Genomic DNA, 19,985 nt, shown 5'->3' on the forward strand with positions numbered 1-19,985 from the left:
CGAAAGCCTATGTCCAAATAAATTTGTTAGTCTCTAAGGTGCCACAAGTACTCCTCGTTATTTTTGAGTGAAATTCTGTGACTTCTCGTGACCAGACCAGACTAGATGATCATAGTAGTAGTCCCCTTTTGGCCTGGAAATGTGTCAATCTATTAAAGTATAGAAAGTATAAGTAAGCCCCTTCGCTTTCCATTTAAATCAATTTTTACCGGAAAAATCCCAGGTTTTACAAAAGGTGATATTAGTCTTTTTTCCAATTTTCGCCCTACTTTTATATCATTCTAATATATAAAAAATAACTTTTTATTAGGAAAATACAATACATTGCATGAGATATATGTATTCTGATAATACATTAATCTGCATATATATGCAAAACTGCCTGTTGAAAAAAGGCTATATATTAATCTAGAAGATGCACACAATAAACAAACAGGCACACACACAAGCTCTGACGTGCATGCACATCTGAACGTACTGATGAATCTCATGCCCACCATCTACACATTTCAAGCTGTTAGTGGATAATGGTTTAAAAATTTGACACACTAAAATGGGAAGAAAATGAAAATCTGTATCACAATATGTTTCAGAACACAAGTATTTGAAAGTTTAAAAAAAACAAAAACAGGAGAAAAGGATGAAGTTGAGTGTATGCGCCGCAAATGTTGCGCCCCAGTTATTAAATGTAAATATTTAGAGGCGAATACTTCTAAACAATAAGCTGTTTATTCAAATGATAAGTTTTATTTGGGGATTAGAGATATATTGTTTTCTTAAACTCAGATGTGGCATTATGTTTTGAGTTCTATTTTAGTTCTTCAGCAAACCACATTGAATTCCATTCATCAAACATTAATCTACTGAATACTTTTTTCTCCTGTCATTCCATCCGCCAAAATAAATCCCGATATTTACCCAGAAAAAATTAAGGTTTTTTGCAATGATTTTTCGCCTGTTTTTGTTGTTGTAGTACTAAACACTGATAAATTCCTGGGAAAAATTTAATAAAAACTGAAAACGAAGGTCCCTAAATATAAGATTTAGAGTTATACTACCTGACTATAATGAGAACTTGATTATTTTGACAACACTAGTGAACTGATGATGTTGCCTACAGAGAAATGACCAAAAAAAAATACTACTACATAATTTATACATTATAATAATACTTTGAACACATATAGCATCCCTCATCCAAGGATCACAACATGAATTACATATATTAATTAATTAAACTTCACAGCACTCTGTGAGGTAGTGAAGTATTATGCTCAATTACAGATGGCTGCATAGAGACACAGAAGTTGAAGGACCTCTGTTGACACAGGTCAGTCACAGAGCCAGGAATAGAACTCAGGAAGCCTGACTTCCTATCCTCTAATATGATCATACACCACACACTTTCCACTTTTGCAACAGTTTCATAGAGGTATATTAGACCTTAGACACTCTAAGGCAACGCCATTCATTTTTGTTACTTAAATATTGCAAAAATGTCACCATTGTGGATAACATCTCTGATTTTTCACATTACAGCACAGGTTCTATTTCCAGTTTATAGGCTCACCACTCATCTACAGTCTGTATCATCAATGTTTAGATAATAGTGATAACCTACTATCATCAACTAAGTTTTGTGTTCAGAGGTTGAATCTATATTTAATTTTTCTGTTCGGTCATTGGTATGAAGCCTTATTTGTTATTCAAACCCATGCAGCTTTACCACATCCTGTGTCATTAGCAACTACTTAACTATATTTAACATACCATAGTGCAGATGTCTTTCAGGATTATAAAAATACTTTTTTTTATATTTTGTTAAGATATTGTGTAGAAACGGTGAAGTATGTAAGCAGAATTTTATATATAGAAGTAATATATATATATTACTTTAATTGACCGTTCAGGAGAAAAGTTAATTTAAATATGTAGTTTTTCCATTAGGAACTATAAGAGTATATTCCATTAGGAAAGGAAGAAACATAGTTATTGACCAAATCCTATGATGGTGTAGACTGTATACAACCTTTTTGTCCTTGGCACAATAATTAATTCAGAAATCATACAGTAGCAAGAATCTTTAAGGATCACAGTTTCAACATAGTCTACTAAAATGGTTCTCTCCCTTCCCCCCTGTCCTGTTAGGAGAAACCAGGATGAGAAGTAAAGGAAGCATTTGCAAACTATTTTTTGCATCCCTGAGCTGTTCCACTGTGCTGATTCAGCATCAGGAATTGGCAGAGGCCTGAAGTAGAGAGATTGTGAGCTGTTTGTAACCAGTTGATTATTATCTTATGGATAGTGGCATACTTGTTCCAGGATTAGGCAGAATGGAAAAGTTGAGGATGTTAATTTAACAACCAATGGAACATTCTGACATGAGTTGATATACTAGAAAATATTTTAAATCCAAACATTATCCACTGAAAAAGCTATTTAACTCTTAACTTGAAAATAAAAGCTGTGAAAAATTCTTCTAAAGTGAAGAAGGGGAAATGTGGATGCACTTGACACTGGAACATAAAATTCCCATTGTCCTAATAAAGAAAATACATGATGGATCCAGAGATTAATTTTACTGGCCATTTTCAGTAGCAGGAAAGTAACCAATTTTCTTTGCTCTTACCACTGAATGTTTTAATTTTAGCTGAAATTATTATTTTTAGAAGATATGGTTTGCAGCACAAACATCATATTTCAGCACACAATTGAGTTGTGCTCATTTGAGTCTATAAACTTGAATAACAAGTGTATTGCAGTCTATGTCCGTTTAGAGGTTCATTTGAATAGCTATGTGAGCCTTTAAGGAGCTGGACCCAAAAACATTTGAACTGTGGGTGTCCAAAATGCTACTTTTTCTAGTGCTTCAAGGCATATAGCCAGGACTTGCAGTACAAAGTGAAAAAAATATATAACTGGTAGTATCTTCCCTATAACCACCAAACTCATCTGAGAAGAGAACACTTCTCACAGTAGTACTCTTTAGGAGATTCCCTAGCTATTTATCTCACTTCAGTCTTCCCTTTTTATACAGCTGCTTCCTCAGGAACTGCCTCAGGGGTCCTCCCTCTCAATCCTTTCTTTTGCCTTCCTTTTCTTCCCCTTTGCTATTAGCCTACATACATGTTTCTTTATGTGAGGGAACTAAGTTTTCCCTTTCTTCTCTCTAGTACACTTGACATCCTATTTAATTCCATAGTTCTCTGTACCCTCAACGTTCCAAGTGGGTGACATAGGTTTCAAAAATGCATAGTGACAGACTCAAAGTTACTCCTGGGAAATTCTGTGCCAAAAAATTAAAAATTCTGCACACAATATTTTAAAATTCTGCAAAATTCTGCTAATTTTATTCATCAAAATAACACTACAGTTTCATTTATTTTGGTGAATTATTTCAAAATACCTGTCAGCAAGTATGTCTGTAACAGTACAAACACACACAAAAATTCCCCCAGGAGTAGAGAATTAAAGAAACCGCTACGACAACCCAGTTCCTGCTTCTCTGGCACTTCCCCCCAGAGTCCAGCCGGGGCACCAGACACTCACTCACATCCCCAGAGCCTGCCATGGGGTTCTTCCCGGCACAGCAGTCACACACCCTCCTCCCCAGAGGCCAGCTGCGCCCCTTTCCCCCAGCCCAGACACTCACAGACCCTACCCTCCTGGAACCCAGGGATCCAGAGAGAGAAACAGCCTGATGCTGTGTCCCGGGCTTGCATGGAGGTTCCTGCATGATGACACCTCCTTCCTTCAGGGCATGCTGGGAACTGCAACTTCTGGGAATGCTCCAGTTCCCTCCCCCTGGCCTTGTCTTCTATTTGCAAGCTGGGCTCTGCCGGGTCCAGCGGTCCTTAGTGGCGGCCAGCATGTCTGCAGCCCATTTCTGTGGAGGGAAAAGGAAATTCTGCGCACCCAACATTAATTTCTGCAAAATTCTGTATTGCACAGTGGCGCAGAATTCTCCCAGGAGTACAAAATGAAGCATAGAGTTAAAATGAAGAGAAGGACGCTTGAAATGAGAGATTCATTTCTTCAATATGAATAAAGTTTCTAACTTACTGACTTGGGCAAGGCCATCCAGTTCAGGAAGAACAAGGTATTTTTTGAGGAGTGGAAAGAGGACTAAAGTGGAGCTGCTCTTTAGGACTAAGGTGTCTAAAGTGCTACAGCTAAATAATGAAGTACTTCCTATATGAAATTTAGCCATTAAGTTCTTTAAATATTAAACACCATTGAAATACCATTATTTTCATTTAAAATTTTAGCTGACAATTATCTTGACATGAAATATTTTTTGTGATGGGAAACCGGTCATTAAAGTAGCTGTCTTATTAACTGCTGCTTTGTCCTTCACCCCCTCCTAGAAGACTGTCCTATTTGCAAGACTTTGCCTATGTTCAATTGTGTAGAAATCTTCAAGACTTTACATACAATTTTTTTTTTTGCTCTAGTAGGGCTTCAAGAATTGTTAGATACTTTTTGTAAAATTGAGAGAGTCCATTTTTACAGATGTAGAACTGAAAAATAAAGCCTTAATATATATTTCAAACATTACAAATGAATTCTGTAATCTATTTAGAGAAATTCTGGTGATTTTAATTTTTTTTTAAAGTCACAATTGAGCTTATTGGAGGAGAGTGGGGGCAAGGATGAGAAAAGTGCTTATAGTGGCACACACTGGTTGCAAGCTTAAATATGGAGCCTCTACCAAGCAGCTCCATAATTCACAAAACACTGTATTTACAGTTCTCCTTTTTGGTTAAGTTTTAAACCGTTATTTAAGCACATTTATAATGCACTTTGTTTCGCTAGGTACTTTCCTTTCAATTCCAGGTATGGAAGGATTCTCTTAGGAGTTGATTAGTTCATTCTGGTCTCTGAGCCCTAAGATGCACTGACATAAATGTATTCAATGGGGAATGCTGTTTACAAACCCTCCACGTTAAGACATAGATTAAAGTTTAGTGGGGGTTCATCAAATTTTTTTGCGATTATTACTTTCTAAAGAAAGTGAAAAGGGGTGTGGTGTGTGAGGAGAAGAATTAGGTTGTGTCTTTGATTTCCCTTTGACAGGCACCTAGTTAGGTCCTGGGGGACAACTCTGTTGTTAGCAGCCAAACTGCTGATTTGCCTATTAAAATGTTTTACTAATTAGCAAGGTAATTGCACGATTATTGCACACCCAGAAGTTACAGCAGAAAAATACCTTGCTGGGGGTAGAGGTTATCTTCTCCCCAAGGGTTACTGCCTAATTAAGCTGACACTAGAGCAGGTGCATAAGGAAGCTCCGAACATAATCGTTAAGCAGGTCCCTTGGGTGCAGAGTGGCCATTCCTAAATGGCTTTAATTATTCTTAGGCTATTACTTGGGTGCTAATGAAGATTTTGATTAGTGTGCTGTTGGAAAAATTAAAGGGATCTTCTGTCATGCCCATAATTTTGTTTTTAAATTGTAACCCTCTTTATCTATCTTGCTAGCCTTAGGAGGTTGGGCAGCGGAATTTTGTGTACCAACAGCAAAATAGGCTCCCTCATTGATCAGATTGATACATAAAGGATTGAGAAATGGAATTGGTAGAGCCATAAGGGACACTCATGTCTCCTAAACAAAAGGTTGATTATCAAGAGACCATGCTTGTTTGTTTGAGAGATAAGTGATCAGACTTCTCTCTTGTGGTTTTACCTGGTGAAACATTTGAAAAGGTTACCCTGAAAAATCCAAACCAAACATACCCCGTGATAAAGTAACTGAACTGTGCAGCTTGTATGTATTAAAATTACCTATTCAACACAGTATAGATTATTTTTTAAGAATGGTTGTGATGGTATAACAGCCAGTTCACACAAAGACCTCTAATCTGTCATAATATGTTTGTCCTCTTGATTCAAATAAGGACTCTGTATCATCTGCCCCTGACACTTATGCACCCATCTCCTTAGTATCTAGCTGCCAACATTACCTGCTGGCATCTATAATGTATTACCATTTAGCTGTTTGACCATCTCCAAAGTGTTAACCCAGTCATGATTTTGTTAGAACACTGTTCAACCCCATGTATCCTACACATTTTAACTGTGTTGTAGCCAGGTCCACTGGGTTGGCTGATTTTGTAATGCAGGCAGGACTACTGTGATCAACATTTGAGAGGGAGGAATAAAAATGGTAAGAGGTTAAACATCAGTGGTACTTGATCTCCTAATTTTACATACTTGTGGAGATTTTTTTTAAAGTGTCAGAACTCTGAGAGAGGGGTGTTAATCTGGCAAGAACCCTATGTACTGCATATCAAAATGTGAGTATTAGTATTTGTGAATGTTAGTATTCCATAATACGAGCTCAGTTGCATTTTAATTTGTTGTTTTTTATAGAAAGCATCCGATTTTTGTTCAGATGCATGCTATATTTCACAGAAAGGGTCAGATTGTATGGTGAATCACTGACATATCTAAAAAATATGTGATTTCAAAGTGACTGGTTCCAGATCAAGGGATTCGAGGTTATTGTTTAAAGCACCTACTGACGCTGAGGATTTTTGTATAATTCATTTTGAAGGAATATGAAATAAATATGGCATTAGAGAAGACTGTAGCACAGTCATTGATTACAGTAAAATATAGGGGTGGGTTGTTCCCAGAATATTGTGCCACAGATATTTTGAAGCCTTTGGATCCTCCTCGCCCTTTGCACCACCCCATGTTTTTGTTTTGACAGAGGGTTTTTTCCCCTTTTGTGAAACAATGTGGGATTAAAACAACCTGATTTAGCATCATTTGAACATTCTCTCTAATAACAGCATGGACACATGATACCATGACTCTCTTGTAGTCATTTTATGGTAATTTAGGTGTTTGTCAAAGAGTGACTTGCTACAACAAAAATGTAAATGATAATGTCATAGATTTTAAAACCAGAAAGAACATTTTGAACATCTGTTCTGACCTCCTGCATAACACAGGCCATAAAACCTGGCCCAGTAATTTCTGCCTTAGGACCATAACTTCTGTTTGAGGTCTAGCATATCTTCTTAGAAAGATGTCCAGTATTGATGCTATGTTTGGTAGGGTTGCCAGGCATCTGGTTTTCGACCAGAACACCTGGTCGAAAAGGGACACTGGCAGCTCCTGTCGGCACTGCTGACCAGGCCATTAAAGGTCCAGTCGGCAGCGCAGTGGGGGTTTGGGGCTAAGGCAGGCTCCCTGCGGCTCCCAGAAGCAGCCGCCAGGTCCTAGTGGCTCCTAGACGCATGGGCAGCCAGGGATCCATGCGCTGCCCCTGCCCCGAGTAACGGCTCCGCAGCTCCCATTGGCCAGAAACTGTGACCAATGGGAGTACGGGGGTGGCACATGCGTGTGTGAGGGCAGCGTCCAGAGCCACCCGTGCGCCTGGGGTTGCAGGGACCTGCAGGCCACTTCATTGCCCGTAAGCGCCGTCGGGACCCCGAACTCGCTCCCACATCCTAACCCCCTACCCTAGCCCGAAGTCCCCTACTGCACCCAAACTCCCTCCTGGAGCCCACACCCCACACCAGTCGCCAACACCTCAACCCCCTGCCCCAACCTTGAGCCCCCTCCTGCACCCCAAACCCCTCAACCCAGAACCCTCACCTCCCCTGCACCCCAACCACCTGCCCCAGCCCAGCACCACCTCCTACACCCCAAACGTCTCATCCTGGCCCCAACCCAGAGCCCACACCCCCAGCCAGAGCTCACACCCCCTCCCCCCCTCCAAACCCCTTGGCCCCAATCAGAGCCCCCCCCGAACCCCAAACTCCTCATCCCCAGACCACCCCAGAGCCTGCACCCCCAGACAGAGTGCTTTGTCCCCCGCACCCCAACCCCAGCCCATAGCCATCTCCCAGACCCTCATTTCTGGCCCCAGAGCCTGCACATAGAATCATAGAAGATTAGGGTTGGAAGAGACCTCAGGAGGTCATCTAGTCCAACCCCCTGCTCAAAGCAGAACCAACACCAACTAAATCATTCCAGCCAGGTCTTAAAAACCTCTAAGGATGGAGATTCCACCATCTCCCTAGGTAACCCATTCCAGTGCTTCACCACCCTTCTAGTGAAATAGTTTTTCCTAATATCCAACCTAGACCTCCCCCACTGCAACTTGAGACCATTGCTCCTTGTTCTGTCATCTGCCACCACTGAGAACAGCTGAGCTCCATCCTCTTTGGAACGTAGTTGAAGGCTGCTATCAGATCCCCCCCTCACTCTTCTCTTCTGCAGACTAAACAAGCGCAGTTCCATCAGCCTCTCCTTATAAGTCATGTGCTCTAGCCTCCTGATCATTTTTGTTGCCCTCTAGTGGACTCTCTCCAGGTTGTCCACATCCTTTCTGTAGCGGGTGGCCCAAACTGGACGCAATACTCCAGATGTGGCCTCACCAGTGCCGAATAGAGGGGAATAATCACTTCCCTCTATCTGCTGGCAGCCCAGTATGCCATTAGCCGTCTTGGCAACAAGCGCACACTGCTGACTCATATTCATCTTCTCATCCACTGTAATCCCAGGACCTTTTCTGCAGAACTGCTGCTTAGCCAGTCGTTCCCCAGTTTATAGCGGTGCATGGGATTCTTCTGTGCTAAGTGCAGGACTCACCCCACACACACCCCAACCCCCTGCTCCAGCCCAGAGGCCTCTCCTGCACCCCAAGCCCCTCATCCCCGGTCCCACCCCAAAGCCCGGAGCTCCCACACCTCAATCCCCTGCCCCAGCACGGTGAAAGTGAGTGATGGTGGAGGAGAGTGAACAACAGAGGGAGGAGGGATGGAGCAAGCGGAGGCATGGCCTCACAGAAGGGGTGGGGCCTCATGGAAGGGGAAGGGCAAGGGTGTTCAGTTTTGTGCCATTAGAAAGTTGCCAACCCTAATGTATGGTTCTGGTCATCTTGTCTCAAAATGGATATAAAAGAAATAGATTGGGTTCAGAGATAGGAGACAAATTATTAGAGCCATGGAAAAACTAACCTATGAGGGGAGTTTTAAAAGATAGGGACTGTTCAATTGAGTGAGACTACTAATGAGAAGACACAGTGGAGTTACAGATACAATTATGAATGGTACAGAGAAGGTAAATCCGGAGTTCTTATTCGCTCTGTCTCCTAATACAAAACAATGAAACTGAAGGACAAATTCAAAACGAATAAGAGAACACTTTTCCACTATGCATAATAACTAGTAGTATTCATTGCCACAGTATATTAATTATAGCAAGCATTGAGAAAAGGATTAGACATTTACGGGCTTCCTAAAACATCTGCAGTTACTTTTGATAGTTGTTTTTTTAAATTATAGATATCAGGCTTCAGGGCACAAGCCAACCACTAACTGCTGCAGGTTCTGAAGAAACTTCCTTTTGGAGCAGGTTGTCTGTAATTGTCCATCATGGGGTTTCTTGTATCTTCCTCTGAGGCATCAGTTACTGTCCATTGTGTGAATTAGAATACCAGACTAGATGAGCCAGTGGTCCTGATCCAGTGTGGCAAATCCTGTTTTTCTGTACAAATAGGAGAAGACTTTTTGTTACAGACAGAACTGACAGCAAAGCCTATAATTGCAGTTGCCTAACATAAGAACATAAGAGTGGCCATACTGGGTCAGACCAAAGGTCCTTCCAGCCCAGTATCCTGTCTACCGACAGTGACCAGGTGCCCCAGAGAGAGCGAACCTAACTGGTAATGATCAAGTGATCTCTCGCCTCCCATCCATCTCCACCCTCTGGCAAACAGAGGCTAGGGACACCATTCCTTACTCATCCTGGCTAATTGCCATTAATGGACTTAACCTCCATGAACTTATCTAGTTCTCTTTTAAACCCTGTTATAGTTCTAGCCTTCACAACCTCCTCAGGCAAGGAGTTCCACAGGTTGACTGGGCAGTGTGTGAAGAACTTCCTTTTATTTGTTTTAAACCTGCTGCTTATTAATTTCATTTCATGGCCCTTAGTTCTTCTATTATGGGAACAAGTAAATAATTTTTCCTTATTCACTTTCTCCACACCACTCATGATTTTATATACCTCTATCATATCCCCCCATAGTCTCCTCTTTTCCAAGCTGAAAAGTCCTAGCCTCTTTAATCTCTTCTCATATGGGACCCTTTCCAAACCCTTAATCATTTTAGTTGCTAAGAGTTTCTATTATAGATGCAGTTTTCAGTTGCTTATAATTTTGCCAGACTTTAACCCTTTTGGCTGAATTTTTCCATGCCAGATGTCAGCCATGGGCACTTTTTGCTGAAACTTAAAAAAACAAAAATGATTAAGCCGTTTCAGAGTATGAGATAAGGGGGAAATACATTGTTTTGCCCATGTTAAAAAAATTCTTCCAACCATTTAGTTGAGAAGCTCTAACATGTTTATGTTTTGGAGCAGGAACTTACTCAGGAAGTTTCATTTTTCTGCCTCTCTGAAAATCCACCCAAACTTGGCTGCATTATAGGCCTCTGAACGTCACAATTTGAACATGCACAGTAGAAGTTTCTTAGAATTTGGCAGCTAAATTCTCAAAGGATTCCGTCTGCATTAAGCATGCTCCAAGCCTGGACAACTGAAACTAAGCTGGACTTTCCCTGTAATTGCCCCTCCTAGCTGCTAGGGGTTGCTGTGGTGCAAGAACTGAGAATAGGGAGACTGTCTCTTCTGTGCTTTCAGTGCCCCCACCTCTGGTGCCCAGGTAGCATGGAGGAGAAAAAAGCAGCAGCATGACTCATATAGAGGCGCAAGGAACAGAATGGGGAACAGGGACAAGTTAGGGACAATAGCAGAGGGAGAGGGACAGGCTTGGGAAGAACAGTAGCAGAGAAGGATAGCAGCAAGAGGGGCAGGCATAGTATCAGACATGCTAGAGCAAAGGGTCTGGAACCACTAGAGTACATGTCATGCTGACCGACCCCGGTCATCGGTGGGCGGGATTAAACCTGGGACCTCTGGAGCTAAATGTGTGAGCTTCTACTGCATGAGCTAAAAGCCTTATGCCTGTTAGCTAAGGCTGTAGCAAACTCATTAATCCCTAAGTGGCCTCAGTGCCACTAGAGAGGGATAGAGCACCATACCCAGGAGGTGTGTGGGTTACAACCACTCTCCTCCAGAACCTGGAATGGAACCCAAGATTCCTGAGTCGCAGCAGTCCTCTGCGGTTGAGCAAACAGCTGTGAAATCTACTGGTAAAATCTGTGTCTTCTCTTCTTTAGTGGCTGGCTCTCATAGAGGAAAAGAGTCTAATACTATTACCAGTTCCCCATTGAACTCAAGTGGTAGAGATCTGTACTGTGTATCTAAAGGTCCCAATCTTGTCAATGACCCTGTGTGTCAGTATGGTTCCATCAGTATGATGGGATTTCTGTTTTTTTTCTCCTTGTTCTTCAATTTACCTCTCTGGAATGTGGGGCGAGAGCTAGGCTGGGCTCCCCTTGACATTAAAAACCTATCTAGGAAATAACACAAAACTGTTACAAGAATGTTATTTCGGTTGCAAAGTCAAGAACTTGAAAGTTAGGAAATGCCAGAATATAGGTTGCCTGTACAACCTTAATTCTGCACCCTTGTATGTATGCATTATCCTACAGTCTTCTGTTACATTATCACAGGCCATTTTTCCCACAGGACTAGGGTGACCAGACATCCCGATATTTAGGCGTTTGTCCCAATATTTCGCACTCCTGGTTTTTTTGTTTTTGTTTTCGCTCCGCCGGCAGGACTCTTCCCCCCCACCCCCACCCCATGTCCCGATATTTTCTTCATCCCATCTGGTCACCCTACACAGGATCTTACCTCATTCAGTGCACAGGATGGACAGTGCTCAGGTAATGAATCAGGGCTGTGTGTAAAATGAGGTAGTTTATAGGATTCTTGCCTTATTCACTCTAGAATTTAGGTATGTTGAGAACAAGGCATTTGTAAATATAAATTTTATGGACTATCTTTCAAAAACAACAAAACAGTTGTTTTTAAGTGAATTGCATAGTTTGGTTTAAAACAAAAGCAAAAAAGTAACCACATCAAAGAATAAAATTCAAGACTTTGACTTTCACACCATAGTATAAAACCATAAAAATATGTACTTCTTATATCATTGTAGGACATTTGTCACTTTAGTTCCACATTCTTTAAAGGCTTGTGATACCAATCAGACAGGTAAACAGATTAAAGCTGCGTTTGAATTAAGAAATAAGATTGGATACCCAAGGATCGGGAGACTAGGAATATGAATTTTAGTTTGGGGTAGGGGGAAATGACCTGATTTCATATTATCTTGTCAAGGAGTCATACAAGTTTTACAGTGCATTAACAGAGTAAATACGTAGAAGAGAAAATACTGTGGTGTCTTCTGCATACCAATTTCTAGGAGGGTTAAAGGTGGCATCAGGACAGCCACAATGTGTGCTTCATCTGGAATGCAAGTGCCTCATTAGGAAAAAAAAAAAAGACTGATCTAATATGAACCTTTTTTAGTTTGTAAGGCAGTCATCAGATAAAGAATTTCGTTTCCAACATAGATAAAGATTTTTCCATGAAGATATTTGGCTGTTTAGTCTTCTCTTATATTTCTTGCCTAATTTAGACACTTAAAAAGTTTATTCCCTAGATGGAAAGTCAAACAATTCCTTTTTTTAGGCACTGTGACAGGTTTTGTAGGCGCTGTATGGGTGGGTGTAGGTTTCTCATACAATGTTTATTTCTTAAATAAGGAAAATTAAATTTCAAGAAGGATCATGCTGTAAACTCCTTTAAGGCACATTTGAAATAGTGATTTTAATAATGATTTGTTATGAATATTGCTTCACAGTTTCTCTCATGATGTGTTTTGTGTAGAAGGAACCTCCCTACATGTTCTCCATCCTACAGAGAAAGTGCTGAAAACTGTTAACTGAAATCCCTTTAAAAAAAAAATTAATCCTGTAATTGAAAATTCAGTGCTGATTATAGGAACTGGTATGTACTTGATATACACTTGTACGTATCTTAAAGTCACTGTGTGTTTTGTTGTTGCCCCTTTTTGATACGAGCAGCTAGCCAAATTTTCAGTTGGAAGCAGAAATTGATGGAGTCTGATATTTTCTTTGATGCAGTCTTGTTTATTTACAAGAAATGCATGAAGTCCTGCTTCTCTGAACACAGGAGGAACCAAGAACAAAAGAAGCAGTTTCTTGTAGTTAAGCCTGGTCTACACCTAAAACTTAGGTCGACCTAGGTATGTCACTCAGAGTTGTGAAAAATTTCATGCTCTGTGTGATGTAGTTAGGTTGACCTAACCCCTACAGTAGACACAACTATTTTGATGGAAGAATTCTTCCATTGACCTAGCTAGCACTTTTTGAGGGGGTGGATTTACTACAGCAGTAAAAAAAACTCTTTTGTTGCTGTAGGAAGTGTTTACACTACAGCGGTGTAGCTGCAGCCATGCCGCTGTAGCGCTTACAGTGTAGACACACCCTTAGCTTATAGCTGCCAAGCCTCTTTAGCCAACACCAGACCCAAAAGCGCGCTCTCACTTTTTCCAGAGTCACACTGTGGCTCCAGGCTCCTACTTGACTTTCTTATTTTCTTCCTCTGCCTCTCTCTCTCTCTTCTTCTCTGTGTTCCCTCACACACCTGCACACAGGCATGCCTAATCAGAATACCCAGTGGAATGGTACTAGTTTCTGGGCAGACTCTGTTACACTTTGTTTCAGGTATGGCCCCATAACTGTCTCTTACAACTATCTTGAATGAAAAGTATCATCAATTTGAATGAGATTTTAACTCAACCCATAGCAAGATTTCACCCACCTCAAAACAATACTATAGCACGTGTTTGTGTCACTGCACCTTTTTTAGGTGATGCATGAATCTTTACATTTACAACAAAAAGACAAATTATGTGTAAGTGAATAGAGGGCTCAAAAATGCGTGCCTTTGATTTTGGGTATCTAAGGAAATTCAAAGGGTGTTTTTTTTTTTCTTTTCCTTACTCTTCCAGTCAGATCTCTATTGTTACTAAATATTTAAGATACTTTATTTTGCATCTTGATTGTGATTAAATCAAAATTGTAGCATTCATGTGGCTTTGACTTTTTCATAACTGAATTTACACTAACCACCTAAATATCTAAAGAAATTAAATACCTGTAGCTAATGAGACCTGAAGCATCATCCCTTACTCCTGCAAGCTGGCTCTGATCTCTAATTTAGATCCCAGGTCAAGAAAAATATGGTAGGAATGTAAATATTTATACTTTTTTTTAACCTATCTAATGAAGAGTTAGGGAAGAAGCAAGTTTGTGCTTTACTTTTTTATGTCTCTACTATGAATATTGTATTATTATCTGGACTATTCCTAATAGTATTATCTTATTCCCAGTTTCTCTTTAGGCTCTGTTGTACTAATTATCTCTATGGTAGTAGATTTAGGTGTCTACAATAAATATCAACGCTCAATTTTATATTTCTTTAGACCAAGATTGTAAAAAGTCACTAGTGATTTGGGAGTGCCTCAATTTTTACATGTCCAGCTTGAGACTTCTTAAGGGGCCTGATTTCAGGAAGTTCTGAGCCCCCTGCCTCGCAAATCTGATATGCCTTAGGTTGGACATCTAAAAACTGAGGCAGCTAAAAGCACTAGTTATTTTTTAAAATCTTACCAGCAAGCTGAATAAATGCTATCTAATGTCTTAGTGAATGAAGGTAGGAAGTAGGCTGGATCTAGGCAATTCTCAAGGTGTAATAGGTGAATTTGGGATGTGGGATCTGGGTCACATCTTGGTGTCTTGAGCAGCTAAGAAAGGGATAATGTATTAGGGTGCTTATTAGGGGAAGAGACAGGGTTAAAAGAGCATGGAAAGTGAATGGTGTTGATGGTAGTCTTGAAATGGTGTAGGATTTTTGTGGAACGGTTTAGTCATCAAGGAAAAAGGATTGTAAATGTAGGTGGGAGGCAATTTGCAGACAAATATGCTCCTCTGCAGTAGCTCAATACATTTTAAAGAGGCAAGTGTATTTGTTCTGTATTATAGAACTTGTGTTAGACTAAGAAATCTGGGAATCATTTTAAACAGTCTGCTGTAAAATAAAATAATCAGGCTAAAATATTTGAGGCATATAATTTCTGCCCAACATATTTGTATGGTCTTAGAGACCAACAATGATTTGTATAAGGTGTCTGTATCCAAAATGGGGGTAATAGATATGCAGAATTATACTTGTGGAGAAAGAAATGCAAAATTAAATTTGCATCTAATGAAAAACAGATGTAAAACAAAAATAGAGAAGAGAAATTGAATTTTTTAGTGCAAATTAAAAGTATTTTATTTTACCCACTACCAAAACACTGTTTTGCCTCCAAAAGCTACAGTTTTTTTCTATAGAAAGTGAAATATAAATTTTAAAAATAAACACCCAGGAGTCAGAAGGGTTTACCATGTGGAGGTACAAACATAAGTGAAGTAGGAGAAGCCTGTAAGCAGTGGGTTTTTGAGATACCCAGTGTCTCTCAATCAATACCAGTTTTTGGAAAAGGGTGTGGTTTTATACTGATGTCTCCACCTCCTACTCCTACCATATCTTATCACAGGTTGGCCTACAAAGATAGATGCCATGAGGGAAGAGAGGGGTTTCAGCTCATCATACTCCAGGAACTGAAGCACTGGACCCTAAATCTGGGGACCACAGCTGAACTTTTCTCCTGGCACCATGCTGCTTCCTCATGTCCTTCTTTAAATGGCAGTACTCTTGGATTACAATACAGGCCAATCTAAACAGAGAAATCCAATAAAATATAGGATTAAATATTTATTTGAAACAAATATTTTAATCTAAAGATTGTGCCATATTTTCTGATTTTTATTTTCCTTTTTGATTTCTTCCTCTCTCCAGTTATTTTATTGATTTATTTTTTATTTCCTCTCTTATATCTTTCCTTTCTATCTTTCTCTATTAATTCTTTGATCTTTCATTTTTATATTTTATAGCCGCATTCTCTGTTTTATGTTCTCAGTTCTCTCCTTGCTCCACCCTCTTAATTTTTTCTTTCTTTGTTCTCTCACGTGGTTTCTCTTTCTGCTGTAAGAGGGGAGGGCTTTATGGTGGCTGTAGCATAACTTCAAAAGGTAGAATTTTGATGTTTAAAGAATTACTAGGAATTTTTAGAGACTCTCAGATCCTACAGTTACCAAAATTTTCCCTTTCAAAGTCACCGAATGCTTCATTTCCTCTTCAACACAAAAATCAAAAGGAAAAACCCACCAAAGGAAAACTTCTTTTGAATTGTAAGGCTTAGGTTAGTGGGTGGTTCTGGTTGACCCAGATGGGTCTGGCTCCAGAATTTGTGAAGTGAGTAAATCTAAAAAGAATTGAGATTATTATACCATCAAGTTCTCTCCTCAAGTCTGAAAAAATGACTTGAGAGAGAGAGAAATGTTTGCTTTTCATTTGATTATAATCTCTTGCATCCAGTTAGCCATCTGGATGCCCTTGTAATAGTCACAATAGAAAGAGAAACAGTAGTTGTGAATTAACGCAATTCACAGAGTGTTGTGTTTTATTGTTTAACACCTCACTTTCTTCAAGATTTGAAATCCTTCAGGAAAGTGGAAGTCATTTATCTTTATTTTACTGCATCTACATTACATACAGTACATTTGAAAAATAATGATTTGCTTTTATGGTGTACCATCTCTTCTCAGAATCTTTCCTCCATTTGTACTCTAACCTGAAAGTTTTGTCAGCATCTGGTAGTCACTTACTGAAGATTAGACATGCTGTATTACCTTGTGGGTGGTGTTTTTTGGAGGTGGGGTTTAAGACTGGAGGGTGATTTCAATACTAATGTAATGCATTAACAGAAAATTTCTGCTATGAATTTTACTACCACAGAAAAGATTGTTCTTGTTTAAAGGATACAGTAGGGGTTGGAAAATATGCTTTTTCATCCATTTCTGTAATTTACAGACCGTCATTGAGCCTCATAACAGTCCTATGATGTATATAGTGTTTTCATACACATTTTTCCCTAGTGCAATTGAATCAGAAATAAGTTAAGTAGTTTGCTGAAAGTCACATAGCAAGTTAGTAGCTGAGTCAGGAATTACGAAGAGGCAATAGCCTTTCCAGAGTTGAGGTTACAACCAGCTTCCATTATAAAGCTACATATTAGCTTGCCCTGTAGCTTTGGCTTGGAAAATTAGATTGTCCTGATCATATCCAGATTTACTCTTCTGACAATGTTACATATTTTTCCTATTAAATTAGATATGCAACATTATTCTCAATAAACAGCAATTTGTGCATTACTAAAAACTTCTACTGCCAATTGATACATGTTGGTTGGTTCCCACTTCACATTATTGTTTAAAAGAAAATACCAACATTTACTTAGTTACAACAGCAAAAACCCCAACAATAACAAAGCTCTAAAATTCTATTGGTCAGAGTTAAAGTTCTTTTGTTATTATGAAATGCATATTTCATCACACTGGATGAGAATAATACGTTTGTTTATTATTTGGGAAGTGTAAGATTTATGATGCTCTTAATTACAAGGACTTGTGTTTTTATAAATGGTGTGATTGCTAAATTACAAGGTATTTACCTATCTTAACTGTTATTTTTTTTAACAGGTTGGGGGGGATTGATTTTTTTTGTTTTTTGTTTTGGTTTGTAATAGAACTAGAGAGTCCTGACCCCAAGTTCCCTGTTCTAACAACACATTCTGGAGTGGGATACAAAAGCTTTTAAACAGCATACAGCAACAGTACACAATAGGTTTTTAGGGGCAGGAAGTAAAAGATAATGCCATCTCCAAACGTAACTGCAGTGTGAAATTTAGGTAGACAAAATGTAATTTTGTAAAGTGGATTTTGTCCAACTCGGTAGGGCCAGCACATCTATTCTTGTGGTAAGTGCCATGGACTCTTTTAATTCACTTAAAAGATAAGAGTCTTGGTTTTACATCTCTTCCAGAATGTAATTTCTGACAGCAAAGAGCTACCTTCCACTATGATGGGAAACCGTTGCTTTATTTCTGTCTCAGAGGGAATACCATAGGCTTCTGTATCATCAACACTTTTTCTCTGGTTTCTGCAGAGCTTCTACAAAAGGTCCAGTCTCTAGTGAAGTTACATGAGGGACCTTCTTAATTGTGGTTTTTTTGCCTTTTTTGGCTGAGCTGGGCAATTCACAGAGTGTTGTGTTTTATTGCTCAGCCAAACAATTGAGCCAAGGTACCTTCAAGTGCCTCCAAACACAGAAAGAGCATTGCTTGTCTTTTATAACTGCTCTCTATACTTTTAGGAACAGATGTGTTGGGTTAGTTTGGTTTCAGGATGGTTTTCTTAATTATGGCATAGTCCTAGATATAAAATACTACCTAGGTTCCCCAGAATCTGAGCCCGGAGTCTTTTGAATAAAACAGTGGTTCTGAACCAGTGGTATGCAGAGGTCTTCCAGGAGTTACATCAACACATTTAGATATTTGCCTAGTTTTACAACAGGCTACATAAAAAGCACTAGTGAACTAAACTAAAGTAAAATATCATACAGACAATGACTTGTTTATACCATTCCATACACTATACCAGTGGTTCTCAAACTGTGGGCAAGTCTGTTTTAATGGGGTCGCCAGGACCAGTGTTAGTCTTGATGGGGCCCAGGGCAGAAAGGTTAAGCCTGAGTTTTTAAGTGAGGTAAAACTTGGGGTACGCAAGAAAAATCAGATTCCCGAAAGGAATATGATAGTCTGGAAAGGGTTGAGAACCACTGGAATAAAGGGTCCAATTTCAGGAATAGCAACTAGAAGCTAACTTTCAGGGCTTTCTTTGCTAGGCTGCTAAAAGCAACCAACAAGCTGTCCTTCAAAGCAAAAAATAAATTTGGGTGCTTTAACATTGCCATATTCATGCTACTATGGAGTTGTGTGCTCAGTTGTTTGGTGTTGAGGTTTCCTTATAATTTTGAGAATCAGTTCCAACTCATCTTTGATTTCCTTGAGAGGATTTGCTATTCAAATTCCATCGTGTCAGCGAATCTGATTTTTTTACTTAGAAATTTGTCTTCTGCCACTGGGATACGCCAACCTGGTTTCAACCCTTTTAACGTTTCTTTTGGCCACACAGGGAAGTTAGGCTGGATCCGTTTATTAATTCTTACTTTCCAGATAGACAAGTGCTCTTTTGGAAAAGTAGTGAAAGGCTGGATCATATAAAATTCTTGAAACCAATTGATAGGTTGTATGTGAAAGTACTCAACAGTCCAAACTAGTTTTTCTGAGACTTTGACTTCACTAATAATTTCTTCACCTTTTCTTCTTTAAATGTATAATTTTTCATGTTGCAACCACTTTAAAACATGAAGATTTGAGGAGGGAGGAACCATTGTGTTTCTTTTTAATTAAAACAAAACCTGAGAAATCTTCTCTTATTTGTCACATTTCCAATTTTCAGGAATTCTTTGAACATGCAAAAAAGCTCTGGGATGATGAAGGAGTAAAGGCATGCTTCGAGAGGTCAAACGAATACCAACTGATTGACTGTGCACAGTAGTAAGTGTTTATTTTTGTGTAATTAATACCCAATAATGTAATGGATTATAATAAGTCTGAAAAAGATATTTATATTTGCAAGATTTGGGAGTTTGTGGTGCACCAAACAACATTCTAATTTCTTACATATACAAAACATGCACAGCAAGAATACTGATGGTTTTACTGTGTTGCTCAGTTACTAGACAGCTACACATTTTGCTGGTGCTATTTAACTGCTGAGGAAGGCAAAGTAAAAGAAAAAATTAGTGAGTCAAATAATTTTAAGTAACAGCTGTCTGTTTTGAACTAGCCCGTTTATCTTCTCAAAGGGCTAAATCAAGTCAATCAGTAAATGTGTTAACACAAGTAACAATCCCTAAAAGGATTCATTTAATAGGATGTGATTTACACAGAGTTCCAGTGGAAATGTCTGTATGTGAGGATGTGGAGATGAAAATCCCAAACAGATTATGACACATAGCAC

The 19,985-nt window shown here is 39.3% G+C and overlaps 1 protein-coding gene across 2 annotated transcripts in view; it reads left to right on the plus strand.

Moving 5' to 3' along the window:
* The window catches only part of GNAL (G protein subunit alpha L), a 315,717-nt gene that overhangs the window by 201,285 nt on the left and 94,447 nt on the right, over positions 1–19,985 (plus strand). For both annotated transcript variants that reach the window (XM_054018365.1, XM_054018366.1), the window contains exon 5: positions 19,422–19,519. In XM_054018365.1, coding sequence (XP_053874340.1) covers positions 19,422–19,519 — 98 coding nt within the window. The remainder of the gene's footprint in view (positions 1–19,421; positions 19,520–19,985) is intronic.

Source organism: Malaclemys terrapin, chromosome 2 (assembly GCF_027887155.1).
Source record: "Malaclemys terrapin pileata isolate rMalTer1 chromosome 2, rMalTer1.hap1, whole genome shotgun sequence".
Taxonomy (NCBI): domain Eukaryota; kingdom Metazoa; phylum Chordata; order Testudines; family Emydidae; genus Malaclemys; species Malaclemys terrapin.